The sequence below is a fragment of the Colossoma macropomum genome, unplaced genomic scaffold (genome assembly GCF_904425465.1).
Source record: "Colossoma macropomum unplaced genomic scaffold, Colossoma_macropomum, whole genome shotgun sequence".
NCBI lineage: Eukaryota > Metazoa > Chordata > Actinopteri > Characiformes > Serrasalmidae > Colossoma > Colossoma macropomum.
In genome coordinates this window covers 22123595-22150362 of record NW_023494794.1, presented here as the reverse complement: position 1 = coordinate 22150362, position 26768 = coordinate 22123595, and the positions used below count along the sequence as shown (strand labels likewise).

General features: G+C 38.8%; 1 protein-coding gene across 2 annotated transcripts; it reads left to right on the top strand.

The window, feature by feature from the left end:
- The first annotated feature begins 2389 nt into the window (after nucleotides 1-2389).
- Nucleotides 2390-26332, top strand: rcl1 (RNA terminal phosphate cyclase-like 1). 2 transcript variants are annotated; one of them, XM_036580592.1, is made up of 9 exons: nucleotides 2390-2551; nucleotides 3911-3982; nucleotides 4728-4903; nucleotides 5949-6023; nucleotides 6174-6298; nucleotides 7213-7338; nucleotides 8125-8281; nucleotides 20366-20469; nucleotides 26004-26332. In XM_036580592.1, the coding sequence occupies exons 1-9, from the start codon at nucleotides 2428-2430 to the stop codon at nucleotides 26155-26157; spliced, it is 1113 nt and encodes a 370-aa protein (XP_036436485.1). In that variant the 5' UTR covers nucleotides 2390-2427; the 3' UTR covers nucleotides 26158-26332. The 2 variants fall into 2 exon arrangements, 1 of the variants encoding a protein (XP_036436485.1); XR_005007762.1 differs by lacking the exons at nucleotides 2390-2551; nucleotides 3911-3982; nucleotides 4728-4903; ... (2 more) ...; nucleotides 7213-7338; nucleotides 8125-8281 and adding an exon at nucleotides 12000-12176 and having other exon boundaries at nucleotides 26004-26330.
- Nucleotides 26333-26768: the final 436 nt, after the last annotated feature.

The following is a 26768-nucleotide window of genomic DNA, read 5'->3' as shown; positions in this document are numbered from 1 at the left end:
ATATTTTATTACATTATATTACATTATATTTTATTATAAATATATTACTGGATGAAGTGATAACCTTCAGTGCTACTTATTTAGTTATAGCTCAACTAAAATGCACTTAAATGCATTTTAAAATAGATATAATTATCACTTATACACTTAAATACACTCAACAAAGAAAACATGTTAGGTGCACTTTTATAAAACACTTAGGTATACACATGTATAGTATTACTAATAACTAAAAACAACTTGTATGTTCAACGTATGTTGCAATGAAGTTAACTTAAGCAACTAAAATGCTTTTTTGCTTTATTTAAGTAGGTCCATTGACTCACAAGACAAACATGTAACTTCAGACAGTTTCATGTGCAAATTATTATAGTCTAAAAAGTGGAATTTACGCTTTACTATGAGTGGTAAAGTCATTAAAAGAGTCACTCTACTGATTTTACAAATATTCTGCTTAATTAAATGTTTGATTAACAGAGTCAGCCAGAGTAGTCTGATACGAAAAGCTCCATTATTGAGAAATAGAGTTAGAAAGAGTCAGTATGGTTCACAGTGGTGTTGATAGGAACCAGACATCTGAAGTGTTTAATGCCAGTGAAAGCTGCCTACAGCTGGCTACAAGTAAGTTGCCTGATGCCTGAGATATTATATCATTGATAGTTAGTCTAAAAACAATTAGTAATTTTGGCCTAAATAGATTTTGGAAATACATGCAGGACAGAGAGGAACATGCAGAATGTTTAAAGGAAGTAAATCAAGTTGCTTAAGCCACTTCCACCGATTAAATTATCAAATCTGTGGAATCCCATTTTATGCAATTCATCGAAATTGAAGCGATACTAAGAATGGATCAATAAATATTTGCTCAGTGATCTAAGACATTAAAAAACCACACAATAAACACAGTTTACTCCTCTCCATTATGGCAAACTACGAACACAAAAAGCCCAGCCATTACAGCACTCAGTGCAAAAGCAGTAGCAGTGGAACTGTGTCTGGAAACTCATACTATCACAGTATAGACCCCTCACTGAAATGTGAAGTGCACAGTGAACTCTGACTGTCTGCCATGTTTTCAATAACTTTCAACTGCTGTATCTCTGTCAGTGCACATGTATGTCAGTGCATATGATGATATTTTATCATTATCGCAATAAATAACATCACAATATGCTTTTTTCAGCATATCATGGATATCGTTAGCACTTAAACAACACTGGCCAACTGCATGTTTCATTAAAAAAGAGCATAATTAGTCCTGTTTAACTGTACAAAGTGAAGCACATTTAGCAAACTGTTGAATAAAAACATGGCTTAGTTTTGTTGCAACCTAGCAAACTTCAGAAAAACTGAATACTGTGATAAATACCGTGTCATGAAAATGCCTTCAAATATCGTGAAATTCTATTTTTGCCATATTGCCCACCCCTGGTAGGGGACCATTTGAGATTCAGCCAGTGCCCACCTATAGTTGTCTACAATGGCTTTGTATGCAGTAGCGTTAACATTACCCTTCACCGGAACAAAGGGCCAAATCCAAACCCGGAAAAACAGCCTTGGCACTTACAGTTGACCGAGGCAGATCTAGCAGGTGGACATTTCATGAACTGACTTGTGGCAAAGGTGGCACACGTAAAGCCGCTGGGCTCTTCAGTACATTCTACTGACGAGATTTGTCTGTGGACACTGCATAGCTATGTGCTTGATTGTACACACTTGTTAGCAGTGGATGTAGCTGAAACACCTGAACTCAGTAATTAAGAACGGTGTCCACATATTTTTGGTCATACAGTATATGTATATATATATATGTATATATATATATATATATATATATACACACACATATATATATATATATATATATATATATATATATATATGTATATATATATATATATACATACTTTGTTAGAAATAGTTTAGATGTAATACAAATTATAGCTTTAGTTCAAACTTTGCTTTCTAACTTCTAACTTAATTAATTGGTGAAATAATGTTTTCATTGCAATGTATGAATAAAAATAGTATAAAAGAAAATAATTATTACATCTTATCTTTGTGTAACAAATGCACTAAAATTTTTTCTGAGGGAGTTTTAAAGTTCAAAAACTTCTCAGACGTCTGGTTCCCATCACACAACTCGGTTTCTCTAAAATAGCGCAGTTTCACCTCAAACCACAGTGATTTTGGTCACATCTCAACGATTACATTATGCAGAAATTTGAAAAATGGGTGGAATTCCCCTTTTAAGAACATCGTTTCAGACGCGGCTTGAGATTTTTCTAAACAGTGACTTTGGCGCCCTCTGCTGGGAGTTTGAAGTAACGCACGGCGGGCTTCTCTCGGTCCTTTTTGTCCTTCGTGTGGCTCCGTAGCAGGACGCTCCTGCCCGAGGTTTACACACGTGGGTGCAGCAGCAGCAGCATGGCGTCTCTCACATACGAGGGCTGTAATTTCCTCAGACAGAGGCTGGTGCTGTCCACGCTGAGCGGGAAGAGGGTCAAAATCCGAAACATACGGTCCAGAGATGACGAGCCAGGACTGCGGGGTAGGTTCGGTTTCAGAGAGGAGGGTTTGTGAAGTGTCGCTGTTAAACACATGTGCTGCGACTGAGCTCCACACACAGCTAACTCAGCTAATAAAGGAGAAAAGTTTGACCACAGTCGGGCTGTTTGGGTCAAATTAGACCATCATTTTAGCTCATTTTAAGACTTTGTCATGCCTGTACGACGCTGCGTGTCCTGGTGTTGTGCTGCGTCTGCTGTGCAGTGAACTTTTAAAGGGCCACATCAGGGAAATCCTTATTTTTAAAGAGTCTTATGTGAACAGTTAAAATTCAGAAACGTGCTGTTCACTCCTCAGACCTCAGAGTCTACACTCGGGAAAGATGGTTCTTCAAGGGTTCTTTAAGAGAAAGGGTCTATTTAGAGCCATGACTTCTGTAAAGAGCCATTTCGTGCTTAAATGGTTCTTTGCATGATGGAGCGGTTCTTCAGATTCACAGAGAATGTGCATGTATAGAACCATTTTGAAAATGATTCTGTATGTGGCTCAGAAGACCAAGAAGACCAGAATATCCACTTATTCTGGCTTGAGGCTTCACCCCTGAGTGTAGTCGTGGTTGTGATGTCACTAAACATGGGTGATTGGTTGACTCTGATTGGTCTAATTGATCTACAGGCAGTTCACGAGCTCTGTGGTGCAGCCAACTAAAACTGAAGGCAACGTTTTTCATGATGTAGGCTATAAATTGCAGCTGTTGCAGTTTGAAAATTGCATTTTCTTAAATTGCAATTTTGATATTTTTGTTTATTTTTAGGATGCCCATTAGCTGCTATCACGATAGCTGCTATTCTTCCTGCGGTCCAGTAGACGTACCATACGTTACAAAATAGCACGATAACAATTAACGAAACAAGTCATACAAAACACGAGTAAAAGATAAAAGACAAACAAAAAGAAACTGAGCGAAAACAAAAACACGTGAAACATGGAAAATAACATAGTAGAACAATTGAAAATATAATAGAACAATAGAAAGATGACTGAAAATGAACTGAAAGGAAAGGTCAGTTTGGTATCTCACAAAGACCTTGCCAACTTTGTTCTGGTAAGTATCTACCAAAACGATACCCTACTATACAGAACCATTTTCAGAGAGGTTCTACATAGAACCATATATAACACATTCTGCATCAGTCTGAAACTGCTGGATAGAAGAACTTACGTAGCGGCTGCTCTTATTACTGTCCTGGCGGTGGGGCTGGCTGACTTCCCTGCCTTGATTCTCTCAGCAGTTTAGCGACTGTAACACACAAATTTGTAAAAGTGTTTTTGGAGGCTCCTGTATTGTGACTGTGACCGTATGTCAGTGATTCAGTGCTCAAAAAACTGTTTCTGTCTGCAGATTTCGAAGCTAGTTTCATCAGGCTGCTGGACAAGGTGACCAATGGCACCAGAATTGAAATCAACCAAACAGGTGGGCTAAAACTTTCCTCTAGTTCACCCTCAGATTTGCGTGAAGTTTGCCTCGAATCCTTAATTAGTCATAATTACTTGATTAAACAATAAAGTTTGCATTATAATGAATCATATCAGCATCAAAAAAATCTCCATTTATTTTTTCCTAAATCATCTGAACACTGCAGCTGCGCTTTACTCTGTTTGAAATCATCATAATGATGAGATATAATAATAGTCTTTTTACATTAACTCTCATTCAAAGTGAAGAAAGTTTTTGGCCTCTTTTGTAAAGTTACCATTTTGGAGATACTTAAAAACGTAAAATGTGCCCTGTGCAAAAGTTCTGGCACATTTTATATTTTGTTTTAAACTCAGCAAGTAAACAGAAATTGTGAGCTCAAATGTGCAGAGAAGTGCCATTTTTAAGCTTCCTGTAGAGAATGTGATAACTTTTCTTTACTGAGAAAATCAACAAAACATAATTGATCTTTTCAAACTTTTTCATAAGACCGTAACCGCTTTTGACTTCTTTTTTTGGTCTTTTCAATGTAGTTTATTTTTCCAATAAAACGTTCTGGTCTCTTTGAAAAGCCATGAATTGTTTGATATTATACCCAAAAGTTCTAAAATCTCTGATTGATCAGTAAAATGATTTGTAGATTACTTCATTACTAAAATAATTAAAATAGACAGGCTTAGCTGTGATTAGTTAATGGAAGTGAAGGATGGGAGTTTGACCTCTGCTCTTTTGCTCCCTACAGGAACGGCCCTGTTCTACCAGCCGGGTCTGCTGTATGGGGGCTCTGTAGAGCATGAGTGTAATGTCCAGCGCTCCATTGGTTACTATCTGGAGGCCCTCATCATGCTGGCCCCGTTCATGAAGAACCCACTCAAAGCCATCCTGAAGGGCGTCACTAATGACCCAACAGACCCCTCAGTGAGTAAAAACCCCATTGTAGAAAAGTTGCTTTGAAAACTTCAGTAATGTTGAAGTAATTGTATTATATTTTAGCGAACATTTAATGTACGCTTACATATGTGTGTGTGTGTGTGTGTGTGTGTGTGTGTGTATAGGGCATAAGGTAGCAAGCTTCAGTAGCCCAGCTGGCTAGCAGAAAAACAGAGCCAGCCTGTTTGCTGCGTGTTTTCCCCTGTGCTGCACGCAGTTTTGAGTTGAATTTCTGTTTACCTGAGTTATGGACAGATATTATAAGGTTTCTGAGTGTGTTTTGTAGTTGGTTGTTAAGGTAAGTTACTCATTTCCTGTGTGGGAGAGCAGGTTCAGTCCCAGCGCAGAGAGGTTTGTCGCAGAAACTTGTATCATGATAACAGTAAACAAAATAATTGTGCAGCTCTAATGTATGGTACTGTTGTCAAAGTTAAACAGAATTAATTACTGACTGTTCAAACCATCTGTAGTAGTTTAGACTGAAACCCAGCTGCTTGCACGTGTTGAAGCTGCCAGACTGAAGAATGATGATGGTAGCCCTCTCATTCAAGTACAGCTCTTTAATGGCAAGTTCCATTGATGACCCTCTTGATAAAGGGTTATTTCCAGCTGTGTTGAATGTGTTTATTGCTGAAAGTTAGTGATAATGCTGGACAGACAATGCTCGCAGGAGACGTATGGACCAATCAATGAGCAGCAAACTGACAAAAGCAACGGCAAAGTGGAATGCAAGCTGTGTAAACATGTGGTGTCCTTGTGTGTGCTTTGCAGTGAGACTGAGACTTTTTCACATTGTTATTAAATATTATAACAGTATGATTATCCTTGTGTTTTTCTGTGGTATGCCATTAAAACTACTATCCAGCCCTTTAACCTTTACATTTAGTTTGGGTGTTGTTTGGGTAGAGTTGTCTTCAACCTGAATGATTGCTGTGAGGTCCTGGCTGAAGCTGATGTGCTAGATATTTGTTAGGAACTACAGTTACGTTCGTCAACTTTTCTGTTTCAAGGTTTTTTGGGTGTTGCTCTGCAGGTGGACTTACTGAAAGCCACTGCTGTTCCTCTGATGAAGACGTTTGGCATCAATGGAGAAGGTTTGGAAATAAAGGTGTGGCTAGAGTCAATATTTTATGGCATTTTTCATTCTGAAGCTGTTATCATGTGTCATGAAAATGTCTTAAAATACTGTGATGCTGTACTTTTACCGTATTGCCCACTCTTATCTACAGCCTTCTTGTTTGTGGTGTTTGATCTTCAGGTAGTGAAGAGAGGTATTGCTCCCGGAGGAGGAGGGGAGGTCCACTTCTCCTGTCCAGTTTGCCGGGCCCTCAAGCCCGTTCTGCTCACAGACCCAGGCAAGATCAAGAGGATCAGAGGAACAGCGTATCCTTCCCCAGATCGGTCACTAGGGCGGCACAGGATATGGTTTGTTAATCATTGTGATATTGGCCTTTGTAGCACTGATATCACAGAAGGCTGCGATATGCAAAAGATGTTTTACAGGGTTCTGTGAGCATCCTGACCAGTCACTGTTCCACTGTTCTCTGGATCTTTTGATAAGTCAAGATGTTCATGTGTTTCAACAAAAGGAAATTATTGTGGCCAGAATAATGCAGGCCAATTTTAAAGCAGCCGTATCTTGGAAAACCAAATTTTCCTCACGTTTTTTAAAATAAGTAATCTAATATGTAAGTGGAATATCAGTGGTTGAGGTGAAAAGTCTTTCAGAGTTGTTTGAAGAGAAACTTATTGACACTCTTTTTTTACAGTGGTGGTGATGCCCATTTCCACTAGTTGTAAAGTTGCAGAGTGTTTCAAATGGGCCTCAGGAAAAATACATGGAATGTGTAGGATATGGGTCCTTTAATCATGCTACATTTTTGGTTCACCAATGCACTTTTAATATATCGCAAGCCATATTGCATTCACTTTCTGTAGCAGCTTGGCCACTCTGTCCACAGCGGTCACCCAGTCTTTCAGCCAGCACAGACTTTTTCTCTTCGTTCATCAATACTGACTGGGCTTGATGCGTTTCTATCCTGTGTTATCATATATGGATGCAATGGACTGGCGACCTGTCCAGGGTTTTTCCTGCCTTCTGCCAGATGACCGCTAGGATAGGCTACAGCACCCCCTGTGACCAGAAGGATAAGCAGCATAGATTGTGTGTGTGTGTGTGTGTGTGTGTGTGTGTGTGTGTGTGTGTATCGTAATATATGGTGGGTTTGCAATGTTGTCTGTAGCTGATGCTGTCGTACTCGTCACTTGAGATTTGACCCCTTGACCCTGTGTGTCAGATACTCAGTGCGTGTGTCTCCTCAGATGGCCAACAGAATAGTGGACACGGCCAGAAGCATCTTAAACAAATTCATTCCAGACATTTACATCTACACTGACCACATGAAAGGAGCCAGTTCAGGAAAGTAAGTGTTTTTCTTTTTATTATTATTTTTATGCCAGTGGTGTTTTTATTACGAATAACTTTTGAACTTTCAGTAGAACAAATTTTGTGTGTTTAAGTTCAGTGCAGAAGTGCATGGTGCCATTGTCACAAGAAAATACAATTGTTAAAATGTTTTTTTTATCTGTTTACTTAAACATCACAGCTGCCCTTTACATTGTGTGAACATTAGGACTGTCTGTTGAGCACAGAAATTAAATTAAACTGTTCATCTTGTTTGTTTGTGAAAATTTTAGTAGATATTTAAAATTAAGTTAAGTAAATTTTTTTTAAGATGAAAGCAGTAATTTTTATAAGATAAATGGATATAAAGCTCACAGAGTTATAAAGCAGTGGTTCTCAACTTCAGGAGGTGGTTGTTGGAAATAATTCTTATTTTTCATGTTTTTATTATTTACTTTTCCATAAAATCCCCCAGGCCAGTGAAACGGCGAGTGGCTGTATGAATGAGCAAAGGCTCTAACTAACGCAGGTGGTTGCAGTTTGTAGTATTGCTTAACAAAGTAACTAAACAAGCAACTTAACTTCACAAAATACGTGTATAAATATCTGTGATTATTAGTTTGCTGTAGTCCAGAGCGCCCACATCTGGAGCGTTGGCTAATTAATGACTTTGGCCAGCACATCCTCAGATGGAGGATTTGCCTGATGCTTGATAAATCAGATCTCTTTGAAACTACCATGTTGATGCTATTCATTGTTTCTGCCATGTTTAAGGAGATGTGCGTGATGTTCCTCCTCTGATCAGGTCTCCAGGTTTTGGTCTGACTCTGGTGGCAGAGACGGTGAACGGCACGCTTCTCAGTGCGGAGCTGGGGTCGACACCGCAGGGGCAGGGAGACCCTGTGCTTCCCGAAGAACTCGGCAAGAACTGCGCCAAGCTGCTGCTGGAGGAGATCTACAGGGTGAGTGCTGCCCTGACTGTTATTTTCCTCTGTCGTTAGCTTTCACAGCAATATGTTTACGTTGCAGCAGACAGGATGTGTATTACTTGTGCTTTTGTCTGACTGAGGCCATGGCTGCTAGAACCACAGGGTTGAGCAGGCGTTTGACCCTCCGCTTGTCTAAGGCTACGTTCATATTACAAACCTCGTTGCTCAAATCTGATCTCTCTGACACGATGGTTCACACTCGTTTAAATCTGTCATTAATGTGAACAAACCGGCGCCCTGAATGACCCGCATGCGCACATCTTAATCAGTAACGTCACGTAAATGAATCGTGTGCGTCATCAGCAAACAAACTAACGAGCAGAACGAGCTTCTCTGTGAAGATCATTAACTCTGATCAGCTCTCAGCCGTTCATTATTAGAGCGAGACGAAGGAGAAAAAGGTGAGATGTGTTGCTTCTCCACCGTTTACAGGCTTTAACTTCTGTTCGGCGCTGTTGCCATGGTAACGCTGAATGACGGCACACGCACAGTGGAAAAAAGCACAGGAATTCCGATCTGAGCGTCACATTAAGGTCGCATGGCCACGAATCGGATACATATCCGATTATGTATGAAAGTGGCTCGGGTCGGATTTGAAAAGATCAGATTTGTGTGTTCACACAGCCCTGAAAACATCAGATCTGAGTCACATTAGGGCAAAAAATCAGATTTGAGCCACTTCAACCTGATATTGTGAACGTAGCCTCAGTGCAGGGGTGATGCCCACCACTTTTTAAGCTAAAGTTGCTTCAATCAAAAAAAAATAAAAATCTCCACTCTCCCTAAACTGCATGGACCTAAAGACACAAAGAGAGAGGGTCAAACTCAGTGGCAGAACCAATCAAAATCTCCATTTCAGCTGGGGGGGGCGGGGCATTTCCCAGGCGACGAAACCTACGTGAGTTTGTGTTCAGTGAGAGGAGCTGCGGCTCATTAGTCGGGTAAAAGCTGTGATGCATGGTCACAGTTTATGTTCCATACTATGTGAAATTTACTCAGTGTTAGTTTACGTATTTCTAACTGCTTTTGGTAAACAAAGATTTGATGTTCTTTTCGTTTACTATCGGAGCGCAATGTGCATATTCATCATGGAATTAAATTTTTTTTCTAAAAACATAAATGTTCTTTATAAATAGGTTTTCGTGGAACATATTATAGCTATGAAACGTGCTAAATGTAGTGCTGAAAGTTAGTTTTAGTCTGTCTTTTATCAGTCACTCAACTGCTCAGCAACTCAGCTTTATTATTATTATTATTATATTTTGTTTAACAATAATAAATGGCAAGTTTTGCCCCCTGCACTTTTGGAAGTGTGAAGGCATCTCTGACTGAGGCTATGACATGTCGGCCACTCCCCTTTCCATACAGTCCATTCATGGAAAAATAAACCCATTTTGAAATTGTTTTTGTGATGTCATGAAAACTAGCATATTTACACATAACCACTGATTTAGAGTATAGCAGTTTAGCCCCGCCCATTCATGCTGAAGTTATATACAATGTTTTAGCCCAGACTGCTTTTTAATAAGGCACAATACAGGGCCAATCAGAACAGAGGTCATTTACATATACCAGTAACAAAAATAGGCTAATTGATAAGGAATAAAGAGAGGCTGGAAAATGATTAATATTGGCTATTTTTGGTTTTTGGCTACACAGACATCATACATGGACCTCAGGTGGGAAAAACTAAAACACTAGAAAACGTAGGATATGGGCTCTTTAGTCTTTTTGCTTTTTTCCAGCCAAATTATTTGGCCTTTTTTCCTCTTTAGAAGAACAGATAGTGCCACTGTGGAGTATTTTCAGTAGGCGAAATTTTGGAGCATGCATATCAAGACACATGACTTGTTCAAGCAAAGCACTACACAGTGTTGCTTTCAGGCCCTCTGAACAGCTGTAGTGTCCCGCGGCCCAACAGTCTTAACCTGTCCTCAGTCCCGGGGTGGACGGTACATGTTGACTGAAACAAAATGCCCCCTCACGGTGTGGTGACCGAGTCAGCAGGAGCACACAGTGTTAACGGCAGAGTGTACAGCGTCTCAGCGCTCTAACGCTTGGAGCCAGGCTGCTAAGTCATGCTGAGGGCTGAAACCTTTTAAAGGAGGCTGTGCGTTTTCAGGTGTCAGTCACTTGAAGCAGAGACGAGACTTTCAGATAGACGAGCTGCATCTTATATGTAACGGGGTGGGTTTTGTGTTCTGACCATTCCAGTTTATTCACAAAGCTCAGAAAAAGGAAATCTTGTGATGCATTTTGTGTAGAAATGTCTTCAGGTATTTTGATATGTTTGAACACTTTAGTCAGGAGCCGTGGTGTAAAATCATGAATGTGTATGATACTAAACTTTACTGTTACATTAAACACCCAGCAAAAACTGATCACGTAGCTTGCTAGCTCAGGTATGCTAGATAGGTTGGTTGGTCTCTCTCTCTCTCTCTCTCTCTCTCTCTCTCAAATTCTCTCTCATATTCTATCTCTCTCTCTCAAATTCTCTCTCATATTCTCTCTCTCTCTCTCTCTCTCTCTCTCTCTCAAATTCTCTCTCATTCTCTCTCTCTCTCTCTCAAATTCTCTCTCATATTCTCTCTCTCTCTCTCAAATTCTCTCTCATATTCTCTCTCTCTCTCTCTCTCTCTCATATTCTCTCTCTCATATTCTCTCTCTCTCTCATTCTCTCTCTGTGTCTCTCTCTCTCTCTCTCTCTCTCTCTCTCTCTCAAATTCTCTCTCATATTCTCTCTCTCTCTCTCAAATTCTCTCTCATATTCTCTCTCTCTCAAATTCTCTCTCATATTCTCTCTCTCTCTCTCATATTCTCTCTCATATTCTCTCTCTCATATTCTCTCTCTCTCATTCTCTCTCTCTCTCATACTCTCACTCTCTCATACTCTCTCATTCTCTCATATTCTCTCTCTCATATTCTTTGTCTCTCTTTCTCTCATTCTCTCTCTCTCTGTGTCTCTGTCGTATTTTCTCTCTCTCATTCTCTCTATCTCTCCACCTCTCTTTCTTTCTCTCTCTTGTCTTTGTTTTTTGTTCTTTCTTTTGTTTTACGTCTTTCTTTCTTTTTCTCTTCTTGCTTTCCTTCTCTGTCTTTTTTTCTCTCTCGACTAACTTTTTTCTCTCTCATCTAACTTCTTTTTTCTTTGTTTTTCTCTCCCTCACTCACTTTTTTCTGTTTTATTTCATTGTTCCTTCTGCATTGTCCTTTGTCATTTTCTCTCTTCATTTTCTTTCTCACTCACTTTTTCTTTCTTTGCTTCTGTTTTTTATTCTTTACTTCTGTTTCTTTACTTTTTCTTTCTCGTTCTTTACTTCTCTATCTTTTTCACTTTCCTTTGCTTGTCTCTCTCTCTCTCCCCCCTCTTTTTTCTCTCATTTCATTGTTCCTTCTATGTTGTCCTTTGTCTCCTTTTCTTACTTTTTTCCTTCTCACTCTTTCTTTCTTTATCTTTTTCTTTTACTTCTCTCTCTCTCTCTCTCTGTCTGTCTGTCTCTCTCTCTCTCTCTCTCTCTCTCTCTCTCTCTCTCTCTCTCTCTCTCTCTCCCTTCAGGGGCATGTGAGTTGGGTTAGTAAGGTGAATCTGGTGCTATTTTTTGTAGACAAATAGACGGGCTCTCTGATTGGCTGAACAGGGAGGCAGGGGGGGATTGTGGGATGAAAGTTAATATTTGAAGCGGTGGGTTCTCCGACATGCTCCAGGACCACCAGCCCTATGCGTGTGTGAGTGCGTATGTGTGCGTGTATGTGTTTGCTCTGTGGTTAATCAGTGGCCTGTGGTCAGTCTGTGTAGTAAACAGCTTCTGGACACAGACGCGCGCATTGCGTTTAATGGGAGCAGATGGGAAAAACGTAGAGACTTAATGTAAGTTCACTTTGTTTTTATTCCTCTCTGGCTTTGATCTGAACTGATGTATGAGGTGATTTTCTTAAGGAATGTCCAGAAATGTCTGTGTTTGTCCAGTTTAGTGATGAATCAGCTTTTTTGTGATGATTCACTCACTGGGTAAATATAAATCAGTGTAAGCCACAATATGGCAGTCCAGGGCAGTTTCGACCTAGATGGTTTTAAGAATCGTAATTTTTATTTCATGAAGTTTGTTTTTTCGTATTTAAGAAAAAAAAATCTGTGCTGAATTCAGGAAAGGCTGATTTCAAATACAATGCAAACCAAAAAACACAGTTTTATTTATCATACATTCTTCTGTCATTAATAGCTTTATATCGCTGTCATAAACTCATTGAGAATCTCTTTCTGTGGAGATGGATGAGCTTCATGGCTGCCATAACTTTTTGATTCATGCCATTTGAAAGTGCTGCCTGTTCTTTACTTTGCGTGAACATTTCATGACGAATGAACCAATAGAAATTGTCCAAAATTACTTGTAATTTAATCTTGTTCCATTACTATAAACAAACACACGTCCGTATCTGAAATTCATATATCTGAGATGTCTTGGGTCCATATGTTCTTTGAGCTTGTCTGAGCACAAATCTAAAGAATTTTTAAAAATATGATTAAGTAGTGATTTCGCATTTATCATTAAATTCAGTCTTAAAGTCACTTGGGATTATTAAACGTAACAAAACACTAGATAATCCACATTGGATTGTGAATAAAAGTATGGAAATTCTGTCTATTCCTAACAGTCAAATGGGTAAAGTACAATGTACACAAAATGTCATCTTTTAAGACCATTCAAAACAAGTTCAGAGGTCTTTCCGTATCATGCTAAATGTAGCTGTTGGGCACAAATGGATCAATTCTTTTCCTTCTCCCATTATTATAAGATTTTCTTATGATGGCAGCCGTTTGCTTTTCCATTCCAGACAAAAGTGACTCAGGTGACGTCACATTGTTGGCTTTTGCTCGGTGATATTGGAATATTATTGTTATCGGCAGATAATTGCTTAAAAAAAATAATCATGTCGGAGTTGGCGGAGATAGAGGAGCAAGATGGGCACAGTGTCTGATGTATGTTCATGAGTTTTGCTTTTGTGATCAACCCCTCAGGTTCCATCCATTAGTTTTTGGTTGTCCAAGTTAACAGCGCTGCTTCCATTAGAGCAGCTGACATATAACTTAAATCAGAGTTTTGGCAAATATGGCAGCTCTTGATTTTTTTTCTTGAACAGTTTCTTAACAGGTTATTTCATTAGAAACAGCACAAAGAAGAGAGATTTAATATTTTACTTTATCAACTTTTTTGATTTTTGGAAATATATGCTAATTGTGCTACTTAAATGCTTGCAATCCATTTCAAGAAAGTTGGGACAAGGGCAATGCAAGACTGGGAAGTTTGCAGAATGATCAAAAACAACTATTTTGGAATTTTTCCCAGGTAAACTTGTGAATTGGCAACCGGTGATGTGATCATGATTGGGTATAAAAGGAGCGTTCCCAAAAGGCCTAGTTGTTTAGGATGGGTCGAGTTTCACTAAATGTGTGAGCGAGTAGTCTCTCTACTGTGCAGAATATAAGCAAAAGATTCAGGGAATCCAGAGAAATCTCTGCGCGTAAAGGGCAAAGTCGTAAACTAATATTAAAGGTCTGTAACCACCATTTGTTCAGATCGCAGTGCATTATAAAAAGACATGTTTCTCTAAAGCATATAACCACATGGGCTCAGGAATACTTCAGAAAACAGATCAGTAAACAGATCATCGCTGCACAAATGCAAGTTAAACAGAAGTTCTACACAAAACAGAAGTCCTATATTAACAACATCCAGAAACGCCGCCGACTTCTCTGGGCCGAAGCTCATCTGAGATGGACTGGTGCAAAGTGTAAATGTGTGCTGTGGACCTTTCAGATTTGGAAATAATGTATGCCAGGTTCTCCGGGCCAAAAAGGGAAAGGCACCATCCCGATTGTTACCAATGCAAAGTTCGAAAGCCCACGTCTGTTATGGTATGGGGGTAACTTGCATCTGTGAATGCGCCATTAATGCGGAAGGGCACATGCACATTTTGGGGCAACAAATGCTGCCATCTAGACAGGGTGTTTTGCAGTGACATCACCAAGCCACATTCTTGGCTTTGTAGTAAGAGCTACATTCCATTGAAAACACATGATGCATTAGGAAGCACAATATACAACGATATACACCAACACTTGCTGTCTTCAGTTCCTAAACGGTTACAGAACGTTTCTAACAGGAAAGGTTATGTAACACAGTGGTAAATATGCTCCTGTCCCAGCTTTTTTGGAACATGTTGCAGGCATCAAATTTGAAATAAGTGTATACAAAAAACAAGGAAGTTAGTTAGTTGAAATGCTGAATGAATTGTCTGCAGGTTTACGTCTTCAGAAAGATCGGGTGTTTTTCTTTACTTGAAGATGGGACTTATTTTGCTTTTCTGAATGACTCAGGCTGTTTGCCTTGTGTGTTTTTGTGAGTGAGCTGGCAGGTCGCTTATTTCACTCTTCATGCCGTGTATCAGGTCTTATCTTCATTGTGTTTGCCTTTCCATTCTTACCAGTCCATACGGTGGATTTCTTGTGATAGGCTGCTCCAGTCCTATACGCTAGGCTTCAACTTCAAACTCCCTGCCTGTTCATTTTATTACCACCTTTATTCTTTTTTTTTTTTCTTATTTGCTGAACCAATCGGCCGGTCTCATGGCATCTCAAGTTGGGATGCGCCGTTATGAGGACTCAACAATGGAGCTCAGTGTGAGGGTGGGCTAATTGAATTTGAGCGTTGCCGTTGCACAAACAAATGACGAATATGACAGGGAGCACGAGGTAAGGGGTCAGTAGATGCGGTCACAGGATCATGGCTAAGGTTTATATAACAATGTCAGAGGTCAATATTTTCATGCTTTTATTTTTTTCTTGCCTATATGGTAGTGCTGGGGTGATACATCGTCTGTACTGATTTTGTTGCAACCTAACTATTCTGATTTTTAGTTTCAGTAGTTCGCTATATCTACCGTTTATTCTACTCTTCTCACTTAACATTCGGTCTGATTATTTCAAATGTAAGCATATTTTTATTTTTTTTTATTTTGTTTGTGTTACAAACTACGAATACACTGATATGGGAATGGTGAGTCGGTGCTCGATATTCTATATTTTCTATGTACATACCCGCTGAAGCTGATACATTTATAAACTGCAGAATTTGGGACCACCTGGATTAGCATTAACTAGGAAATATAACCTTTGATCCCATAGACGCAGCATTTATTTACGTTACGTACAGTTAATGTGGTTTTTAAAGGAAAGAGGCAAAACAAATTGAAACTGTTGGCTAAGATGTTGTTTGGACGGCAAGTATGTTGGCTAGCGCAGTAGCCAGTCTGGCTTAAGTTTAAGTTACAGATCACATTCCTTTAACGTGTACTAGAACTTCAGCCTCATTAGCTATTGTGTTAGCTAAGTAGCAAAAGATATGACAAAAATATTACCACGATACTTGAAGATGTTTTCACAATACACAATACAGGATATTCAGTTTTTACAAATTTAATAAGTTGTACCAGACAAAATAGAACGTATAGTGTCAGATATTTAGAAAAAACTATAATAATAAACCTAAAACTACAAAAGTTTTGATTTAGTACTCACTAAATACTGTATTATATGCACTATACTGCATTATATCCAATTAAACATGCCTGTTTATTTAACACTGTTATTTTAAGGGTAATAATGCACTAAAATAAATAAATTGCAGGTTTTTTTAAAGGGCCCATATTATGAAGTAAAAGCGTTTGAAGGAGTTTCAAAATGTACGGTTCACTCCCGAGTCCGTGTCGTTTGTATATGGAAACTATGCAACAAAAAACAGCCCATTTGGAGTTTGTTTCAGTGACGTAACAAAAATCAACACATATACGTTGTAAGCTATACATATATATATATATATATATATATATATATATATATACACTTATTCAGCTTACAACTGTTTAGCTCCGCCGATTCACGCTGAAGCTATAAGCAGTGTTTCAGCCTTGCTTTTTAAATGAGGCGTAACACAGGGCAGCCAATCAGAACAGCTCATTTACATACATCAGTCTTAAAGACATAGTAACAAAAACAGCCGGTTTAATTCTAAGGGATGAACAGAGACTGGAAAATGGTCAAACGGTCAGGTTGGTCACACCTTTGCCTTCTATGCCGTAGACCTGGGTTCTATTCCCTGCCTGTGCAAGCACCCTACACTATACCCATAAGAGTCCTTGGGCAAGACTCCTAACACTACCTTCACCTACCTGTGTAAAATGATCAAATTGTAAGTCACTCTGGATGAGAGCATCTGCCAAATGTACAAGTGAATTGTGACTGTTTTTTGTAGAAAATCTGTCTAGCTATCTACCAGTATGATTATGATTCTGACATTGTTGTGCATCCCTACAAACTACCTTTTTTAACAGGCAAACGCATGAAAAGGAATACACATCATACTTCAGTAACCTTTTATTGTTCCTTTGATGAAACAAAGCAATAATAACCATTTCTATAGAGATGAGAATTGCATTCTGAATTTATTGCACAGAAATTATTGCAGTGCCTCAAACAATAAAGGCAGCATGAGCTTCTTTTATACAGGTATAGAAAATACGATGGCACACAGAAAGCTCCAGTTTCACATACTGATCCATTTTACTGTGACCGATGTGGACATGTACGCTCACCAGCTACTCTGGGGGCCAATGTTAATCAGTTAAAGGGCACAAAGACTTAATATATTGTCAGTGAGACTTTGGGTCTGATGGGGTTAACTGCACTTTGGCATTGACTGGTTGCTTTAGATTGTTTTCAAGTAAGTTAAAAATCCTAAAAAACCTAAAAAAATAGTGTCTGAAATATGGTGTCTGGTTGATTGTCTTTGGTGTGAATTTCAGAATAAAGCAATCTAATCAAAACAACAAAAAATAAAAAAAATCAAAGTTTGTATTTTTAATCAAAAAACCAAGTTTGGTCAGGATTAAACTTTAAGACACAGACTTTATTAACCCCTTAGAATAATAAGCCTAATGATGTCAAAAGTTTGGGAATTCAAGGGGGTAATGCAAGCTTGTCACCTGATATGGTGATATATGTTAAATATAATGATATTGAGTTATCAGCACTGCCCAGCCCTAATGTGTGGGTGTGTGGAGGGGGAGGTATCTTGTGGCTCAGGATCTTTTGGGACTTTTCCACCAGCGTGTCTGGCCAATACACACCGGTTTACCTCATCAGCGTCAAGCCGTTGTTGAATACTAAGCTCCAGTCAGTAGAGTTTTTAAGTGGAGTCAGATTCTCACATTGTTAGTTGAAGAAGATTAGGTGCTTCTTCCATCAGGCAAGACCAGAGGAACATGAAGCTTTCAGCCACATAGACCAGAAGAACTCAGGCCCTGTTAACGTTAAGGGTGCTCATATATGGAAGAAGGTAACTTACGATTGAAATACATTTTTCTTTACTCTTTACCTGAGTCTAGAGTTATTACTTTCCTCTTGCTGTACAATTTGAATGTAATTACTTAAATACATATTTGATTACATATGTGATTCATTATATAACTCACTAACATTTACAATTTATTTAGATTCTGGGCAGTTTAATGTGGTTTTTAAAGAAAAGAGGCAAAATGACTTGAAACTGTTGGGTAAGATGTTGTTTGGTCAGCAAGTATGTTGGCTAGCGCAGTAGCCAGTCTAGTTTGTTTCCTTTCCATTTCTTTAAAATGTGCTAAAAGTTCGGCCAGATTAGCTATTATTCTAGCTAGCTAGCATATCGCTGCTGTTGGACCAAAACCTTTTATCTCCATTTTTGTTGTTTGTCAGTTTTTGGCGTAATTTGAAAATACCTACTGTCCTTCATATTGTGTGTAAATTTCAAGATAAATGGACCAAAAGAAACGGCTCAAAATTACTTGGAAAAATGTCTGGTTCCATTGACTTACATTAAAAAGTAAAGAATATTTTTTCCTTCTCCTGTAAAGTTACCATTTTGGAGATACAAAGTTTTTGGCCGACAGCAGCGACATGCACTGTATAAACTACAGACTAGCCAGCTGTTTAGTTATTTTGTCTCTTTTCTTTTAACATATGACAAAGATATTATCACGATATTTCAACATTTTCACAATATTTAGTTTTTCTGAGACTAAATAAGTTGTAACTGACAAAATAGAACCTGTAGAGATATATTAAAAATGTAAAAATATCCCTAAAACTATGGTTTTATTCAGTATTTCACAGACTGAACTGCAGTCAGTTAAACAGGCCTAATTGTACTCACTTTGTAATGAAACGTAGTTATTAAGTGTTCTTTAAGCACTGATGATATCCACGATATGCTCAGAAAAGCGTACTATGACACAATTTATCACGATAACTATAAAATATCGTCATATTGCCCACCCCTAGTTCTATCTGTCGGACTGAAGGCTTTTCTGATGAAGGGCTCGTTCTTTAAAGCTGTGTGGAACCTTACAAGTTTTATTAACTTTTACAATGCAATGCCAGCAGCTAACAGTAGACGTGTGAACATTTTAGCGATATAATGTAATAAATAATATAATGATTAATGCAATTATCTGCGTTTATTCGCTTTTTGTCAAGTTATCTGCCTTGAGATTTGATCCTCACTGGTGAAATATGGTGAATTCTGAATATTAACTTTGTTGTTAACTTAATTCTTGATGCTGTGTGGGTTTCTCAGTCATTTAGAGTCTTCTACAGACCTGTTCACCGTTCTGGATACGTGTAACATTTCTTTACAGCTTTCTAGTGTCCTGCTAATTATTTGAAATGTGACGTTGCACAAGACGAGCATATGAAAATCTTTTTATACACTAGTCTGTAACCAGTTTTGTTTCATTATTTAAAAACATTGCAAACTTTTAAACATGAATTCATAAAAATGTACCATGCTTTCTTCATGCTGGAGCTTCTAAGGGTTAACAGTGTGATATTACAGAGTCATGTGCTGGAAAGACATAACTAGACAAGAACAGAGAGAGAATGCTTCTCACAGGTTTGTTTGCCTGCTTGCTGTCTTGCAAGTTTGCTGTTGAGCTGGTCAGCACATCTCTCCTCAGTATCCCATCAGCATCTGTATCCTTATGTCAACAACGGAGCCTCAGTTCCTTTATATGATTATGTGATTGAATCATATGCAAGCTGAGCAGATGTTCCCGCAGCAGCACTAAACTGGGCACGTGAGTGGTCCAGCCCAGACTAGCCCCTGTGTCCTAACACAAGGCCTGTATATTCGCAGTAATGGGGAAAGTGCCATTGGTAAGCCGTCCGACATTCCTCCACCAATTAGAATGTCCTCGAGGAGGAAAACATGACCCATATGTCACTGTCTAGAGTTGGCCAAAAACTGAGCTTCTCCCTAGAAATGTTCGATTGGCCAGTGGATAACTGATGACGATATTGTCCTTGTCAGAACAAAACCTTGTATCTTCAAAATGAAACTTTACAAGAGAAGAAAAAAACGTTCAGAACTTTAATGGAAGTTGATGTTATGAGGTCCCCAAGTCATTTTAGACCATTTCTGTTGGTCTGTTTGTCTTGAGATTTTAAGACAAAGAGTAAATAGAGTTTTTAAATTATGCAAAAAAAAGATAAAAATGGAGATGCAAAGTTTTGCATAATAACAATATAATAATGCCAATATAACAGTGTAATAATGCGCAGTTTCCCCTGCCACAGTAGAAAGGATGACTTGTATAACTGCATTGTTATATTAGTAGCCCATATCATGAAAAACCACAGTTTTTCTCAATTTTCTGGGCCTTTTCTTACAGTTTAATTGCTAAAATTAACATATTGGGGGGTACAAAAAGAAAAAAAAGTGGCCTTTGCAAAAATAATGGCACCATTTGCATTGTACATATTTATTTTTTCAATATATTAAACTCATGTGCACAAACATTAGCATATTTTATTAGCTTATTTAGCTTATTTTCACTTAGAAGATCAACAAAACGTGTCTTGCCTGGGGGTGTTCAGACTTTTGCATACAGTTGCACTTCTATAAATGTGAATTTCATAAATAATGTTTATGAATACGTGAAGTAATACTGATCTCTCTTTATTTCCAGGGCGGCTGTGTGGATTCAAACAACCAGAGCCTGGCTCTTCTGTACATGACGTTAGGCCAGCAAGATGTTTCCAAAGCTCTCCTAGGTCCCCTCTCCCCATACACGTGAGTCTTTCCCTCTCCCCGTCAGCCACGTCTCTCTCTCTCCTCCTCATCGCCCCTCCTCCTCATGTTACTGTGTGCTAGACAAAGGTCGCTGATCAGAGGAAAAACTGGTGTAAACATCACCTTATTTGGGGGAAAAACTTGTTTCCCATTGACCTTTGCCCACTTATCTGTGTTTTTCTTTTGCTGCTGCGTGTGTCTGTATCCTTATAGAGTCCGAGCTCATTGTTTTGCATGGTGAGCTGAAGGTACTGACTCCTCTTGGGATTTAATCATCATGTAATTTACCAATCATTTTGACTATTAGTGAAGTGATCAGTGGACCTAAAGGGGAATTCCACCAATTTTTAAAAAAGTCTGTGTAATGAAATTTTGAAGATTGAAAATAGGTTTTAAGTAACAAAAACAGTACTTTGCAATCGCATTCTGCCTTATTTCAAGGTCAGAAGCCATCTGAAGGATTAGTTCACTTACATGATCACCAAATGAGTGTATGCTGTACAAAAGGCATCGTTCAATAAATGTCAAACCGTCTATCTAACAGTTGATACATGTTAAACAGTGCTGCTAAATAGAAGAGAGGAGCTGTTCAGTAGGCCTGTCACAATTATTACATAATCACCTAATTGCACTTTTTTAAGATGAGCACAGTTATGTGAGATGATTACAGTTACTTGAGATGATTGCAATTATTTAAGCTGACTGCAGTCATTTTCCACAGTTGCTAGATTTCCCAGTCATATAAAGCCACAACACAAACAGTGTGAATTGGGTGTGTTGAGTTAAGGCAAATAAATCTAAATGTAAAGCAGTAAATGCATCCATTGACATACATTATGAGGCTTATGAAAACAAAAAAATGTTCCAACTTGTATCTTGGTGCTGTAACCTGTTCAGAGGGCAGAGCTAAGTAGAATTTATTTGTTAGCTATGTAGCTGATTCTAAGGTTTTTAGCATGTATGCTAGCAAAATGGGTGTTTTTTGGTTATATTTTCACTCTTGTGAAGAATGTGGAGCTTTGCTTGATTCTTTACATAATTCTTTGTACCTGTACACATTTGTGGGTAGACAACAGTGTCCTCACAGTATCAACTTCAAAACCAGTGTCAGCTAATCAGCCAGTTTGACCACTTTAGGTTTGTATTTTAATAGCTGCACGCAATCAACAAAAAGACAGTAAAAAAATTGTTAATTGTAATTATTCATATGACAATTATTCATCAGTTAAAGTTTCATGATCGTGACAGTCCTGCTCACCTAAGAACATGTCCGATGCTGGCTAACTAAAGCTAACTAGAGAACTCGGTTCAGACCTTGGGTTTATGTATATATGTGTGTGTGTGTGTGTGTGTGTGTACTTCACATTTTCTTGTGATGGATTAGATTAAGATGCAAGTAGTTAGTAGTTTAATGTACAACATGACTTAGTTTTCAACATGGTCTTTAAGCATCTTACAGTTAAATTAGGGATTTGGGGATGTTATTGATCATTTAATATGGAGTATTGTATGATACTCATCCACTATTTGTGTATTCATAGATAATGTAGCAGCACAATTTAAGTACAATTGTTACTGTGCCAATTAATACTATAGCAAAATAAGTTCATTTTAGTGTGAGCCTGGACTTATTCTGGACTTATGAGCCAATTATATAGAAATTTTGAAAAGTTGGTGTAATTCCCCTTTAACAGTAACCAATTGTAGCCTTTCAAGGACTGCAAAATCACTGCAGTTAAAAGAATTTTAACAGCAACTCTGTTGTCTATTCATGAAGAGACGTCACCCCCTGTTTAACATACACTGACCAGCCCCTTCATTAAGTACACCACCATAATTCTACTCAATATCAGCTCCACTTACTATATAGGAGCACTTTGTAGTTCTACAGTTACAGACTGTAGTCCATCTGTTTCTCTGCATACTTTGTTAGCCCCCTTTTACCCTGTTCTTCAGTCGTCAGGACCTCCACAGGACCACCACAGAGTAAGTATTTTACGTGGTGGTGGCTTGTTAATATGTGTTGCACTTATATGAGCGGATCAGACACAGCAGTGCTGCTGGAGTTTGTAAACACCATAGTGTCACTGCTGGACTGAGAACAAAAAATATCCAGCCAACAGCGTCCTGTGATCACTGGTGAAGGCTGTCATCTCTGACTTTACATATACAAGGCGGACCAACAATGTAGGAGTGTCTAATTGAGTGGACAGTGAGTGGACACTGTTTAAAAACTCCAGTCTGATCCACTTGTACCAGCACAACACACACTAACACACCACCACCACCATGTCAGTGTCACTGCAGTGCTGAGAATGACCCAACACCCAAATAATACCTGCTCTGTGGTGGTCCTGTGGGGGTCCTGACAATTGAAGAACAGGGTAAAAGGGGGGCTAACAAAGTATGCAGAGAAACAATTGGACTACAGTCTGTAACTGTAGAACTACAAAGTGCTCCTATATGGTAAATGGAGCTGATAAAATGGACAAAGAGTGTGGATACGAGGTAGGTGTACTCAGTCAAGTGGCTGGTCAGTGTAACGTTGCCATTTCTGAATGATGCAGCCCAGCATTTGTCCTTTGTGCTGACAAGTAAAATGCTTTACAGTGTAAAGGATAATACTCCACAGCCTATTTAATTTTTGAAGAACTTTCTATATTTGTGCTGCGAGACACCTCAGTGGTCTTCTTGGAGCTGAATTGCCTGTCAGTTGACCGTGAACTGTCCATTTTCAGTTATCATGGTACCGGTGCTGTGTCCTGATCAAGTACAGTACTATGATAACTGAAGATTGGCGGTGCCAACGCAATGCTCTTCCTCTCTGCCAACCAGCATTTGGGTAGGTTTAAGTTACAGTGGCCAGCTAGTCTGCTGTTGCTCGTGTTTTCACATGAGCAATGTATTTTAGGGATCTTTTAAGGATCTGCACCAGCTGACATGAGGATGTTTTTGTTCTTAATTTTCCCCATTATGTACTCAGCCGCTCAAGGTTTTGATTTCCTCCCTCAGCCTGTCATCACGGACATTAAATTGGCTAAACTGTGTGTGTGCGTGTGTGTTACTGCTGCTAGGACTGGCCAGAATCATTTAAATACTCACCCCGCAACCCAGGAGGATAAGTGGCTGAGAAAGTGTGTGTGTGTGTGTGTGTGTGTAGTGCTACTACTACCACTACTATTAATAATAATAATAATAATAATAATAATAATAATAATAGTGGTAATAATAATAACAGCAACAAATTTTCTTCCGGTAGTCTTTAAACACCCCTGAAGTGGATGAGGGTGGTAAACAAAGTGGCAGCGTGTGAGATGAAGCTTAATCTCCGTCAAAAAATGAATATAATAAAAGTCCAGTTCAGTAAAAATTGTGATTTATCTTTAATTTGGCCACAAAACTAATTTACCTTGTAAGAAAGAATGGAATTACAAATGTCACCATCCACTGCTGTGGTCACTGCAGTTGCTCAGCTTGGTCTGATTGTGTGACAGCTGAAAATGTGCACTGTACTGTGGGCAACCATTTGTAACAACAAGCATGTTCAGCAAGTGCGGCTCAGCGGTGCCTCTACAACATGTTGAACATGTTGGGTACAGCAAATGTAGGATATCACATCACCCAACAAGTATGAAAGCTCAGTTATATTCATGTGTAGGAATACCAGTGTCTTGCTGTGGTTTGCAGGACACTGGGGGCTGTTACTGCGGTAACTCGGTTATCTGTCACTGGGCCTGCTGGTGAAGCCTTGATTTCACATAAAAATCTCACAAAAAAGAGATTTTGGCCAAAATTGTTTCTTGGATTACATGAAGGTCTGGATCAGGGGCAACATGCAGCTCTTTTACTGCTCTGTTGCGGCTCCACGACAGAATTAGTTTTATTAGTTAATTTGTAGGTAAAAATAAAATAATCCTCCTTTGCAGTAAAATAAAGCTCTGCTGATCATTCAACACAGTTTTAACAATAAATGGTCTTAAACGCTGAAGTTAATGTAGAACTGCAGAGTCACCCTTTAACCCTGAAGATTGGCGTGCAGACCGCTGGTCACCATATCAACACAGACAACAATCTTGCCTAGCTAGAAGCTAAAAAATGGCAAAGAGAAAGATTTAAAACAAACATCGATAATTTAAAGACAAATGGACTTGTTTGGGTTTATAATCACTCCAGCTGGTTTCCTGATACGTTTAATCTGCAACTAGAAACTGACAAACACTACAAAGTCGCAAGGCTGAAGTCAGTTTCTCGGTTCTGTTCCACCTTAAATGGTGCAGCAGTTACGTTCTAACGTTCAGGCACCATTTATGGTGGAACGGGGAAATTAGAACAAGTAGCTGGCGAATGAGAAGCGACTTCAGCCTCGTAAAAGTCAAACATTAAGAGACATTTTACAAGAGCAGAGCAAAGTAAATGTGTGTTTTTGTATATATAATATTTTTTAGTCTATACTAGTACATTAGCTCATACTGAGACATATTTACAGCCGAGATGGTAAAACGAACATAAAATGTGGCTCTCAAGGTGGTTTGATTTTTGTTGAAAGGACAAAATGGCTCTTCTTAACATTTGGGTTGCCAACCCCTGTTCTTAATTCATGAGAAAAAAATCTCTTTGTAATTGGTCAGAGGGATCATTTGCATTTTAACGCTGATATCAGTACCACAAAAGCTATCACAAATAAATAACAAACTATATTTTGTAGCAATGCACTGACATTTTAGACACCGAAAAGAGAAAACAAAACAAAGTAAGAATTAAAAACACTAAATAAATTAAGATTAAATATGCCTACAGCTAGCAAACAGTGTTTAATGAATGTAATTCCCATTTCTCACAAACACTTCGTTCTCCTGTGGCGGTCAGCGCAGATGCATTTAAACAGTTTGGCAGTTTGGAACTATTTCACAGTTTCTACAAGGGACGTTAATTTCAGTTCATGTTGAGTCTAAAGAGTCTCAGCACCTCAGAGGTTTTTAAAACAGCAAAAAAAATTCACAATCGACAGCCAAAGTGGAAAATATGGCTGAAAAATAATTGAATCCATTGCCTTGGATGACCAGCAGTTCTCTGTTTCCAGTACACTGGATTTTGTGGCACATACTGTTCTCATTTTACTAAGTATATTTAATGTAAACTGCTTGTATCTGTTGTCAGGTTTTTTTTTTTGGCCTATCATGTCCTGAATTTCAGTTTTGGCTTCAGCCAGATTTTCATTGTGGTGCATAATATATTCTGTCAAACCGTCGGTTGTGCCACCGTATCCCCCCCCCATGTGCCCTAGCTTTGTGACCAGTGCTAGTACGCACGCATTGTCCCAGGTCACGGTCAGTCGTGACGCAGAAAGCTCGGCAAGACCAAAGCAACCTCTGACCTGCTGTCTGCCCCCCGTCCACAGCTACATAGATGTTTGCCTTCTTTCAGGTCCATGATGCCATGTGTGTTTGTGTGTGCAAGAAACAGCAAGGTTGGTTTTGTGTTTGAGCTGGAAAGTGCAGTATATTCTTGTGCTGAGAGAATGTTGTGTCCTGCAGGATCGAGTTCCTCCGGCACATTCGGGACTTCTTCCAGATCATGTTCAAGATCGAGACGCAGAAAGCAGACGAGGATGAACAGAAAGGAGGAGATAAAGTCCTGATGACCTGCGTAGGAGTGGGTTACAACAACATCAGCAAGAGCCATAAATAAAGACTCTAATCAAACTTCGCACACCAGCTATGTCACATCATAGAAGCCATTTGTGTTACTGTTATTCTTAAGTTGTATTTTCTTTTATTTTCTCTTTCTGTTGGAAGTTTTTTGACCAATAATGTACAGATGTTTTTGAAGATAACTGAAAAAAAAGAACAAATTAACATCAACAGTTGTGTGTGTGTGGTGTTCTTTGTTGTTCAATGTAAAGCTTATTATTTGAAAAACTGTGTCTGGTACACTGAGTCGGTTTCCTGGACAGGGATTAAGCCTAGTCCTGGACTGCAGTTTCCTTTCAATGGAGGATCTTTGTTCAGTTAACGGTTCCACTGCTCCACAGCCCAAAACTAGGGGTCTTTATATTCTTCTAGCTGACACTTTGCGTCCTTGATGTTCTAGACTAGACAGCCTTCTGAATCGAGAGTCTCTGCTGATAGGGAAATGTAGACCAGTCCTAGGCTTAATCCCTGTCTGGAAAACCAACTCCATGTATCCAGACACCTCTTTTAATTAGTAAATTTAACTTTAAGGTGCACCCATTACTGGCACACAAGTTCAGTTGTGCACACTAGTGCCATGTAAAGTATTGACTATTAGAATGGGACGCT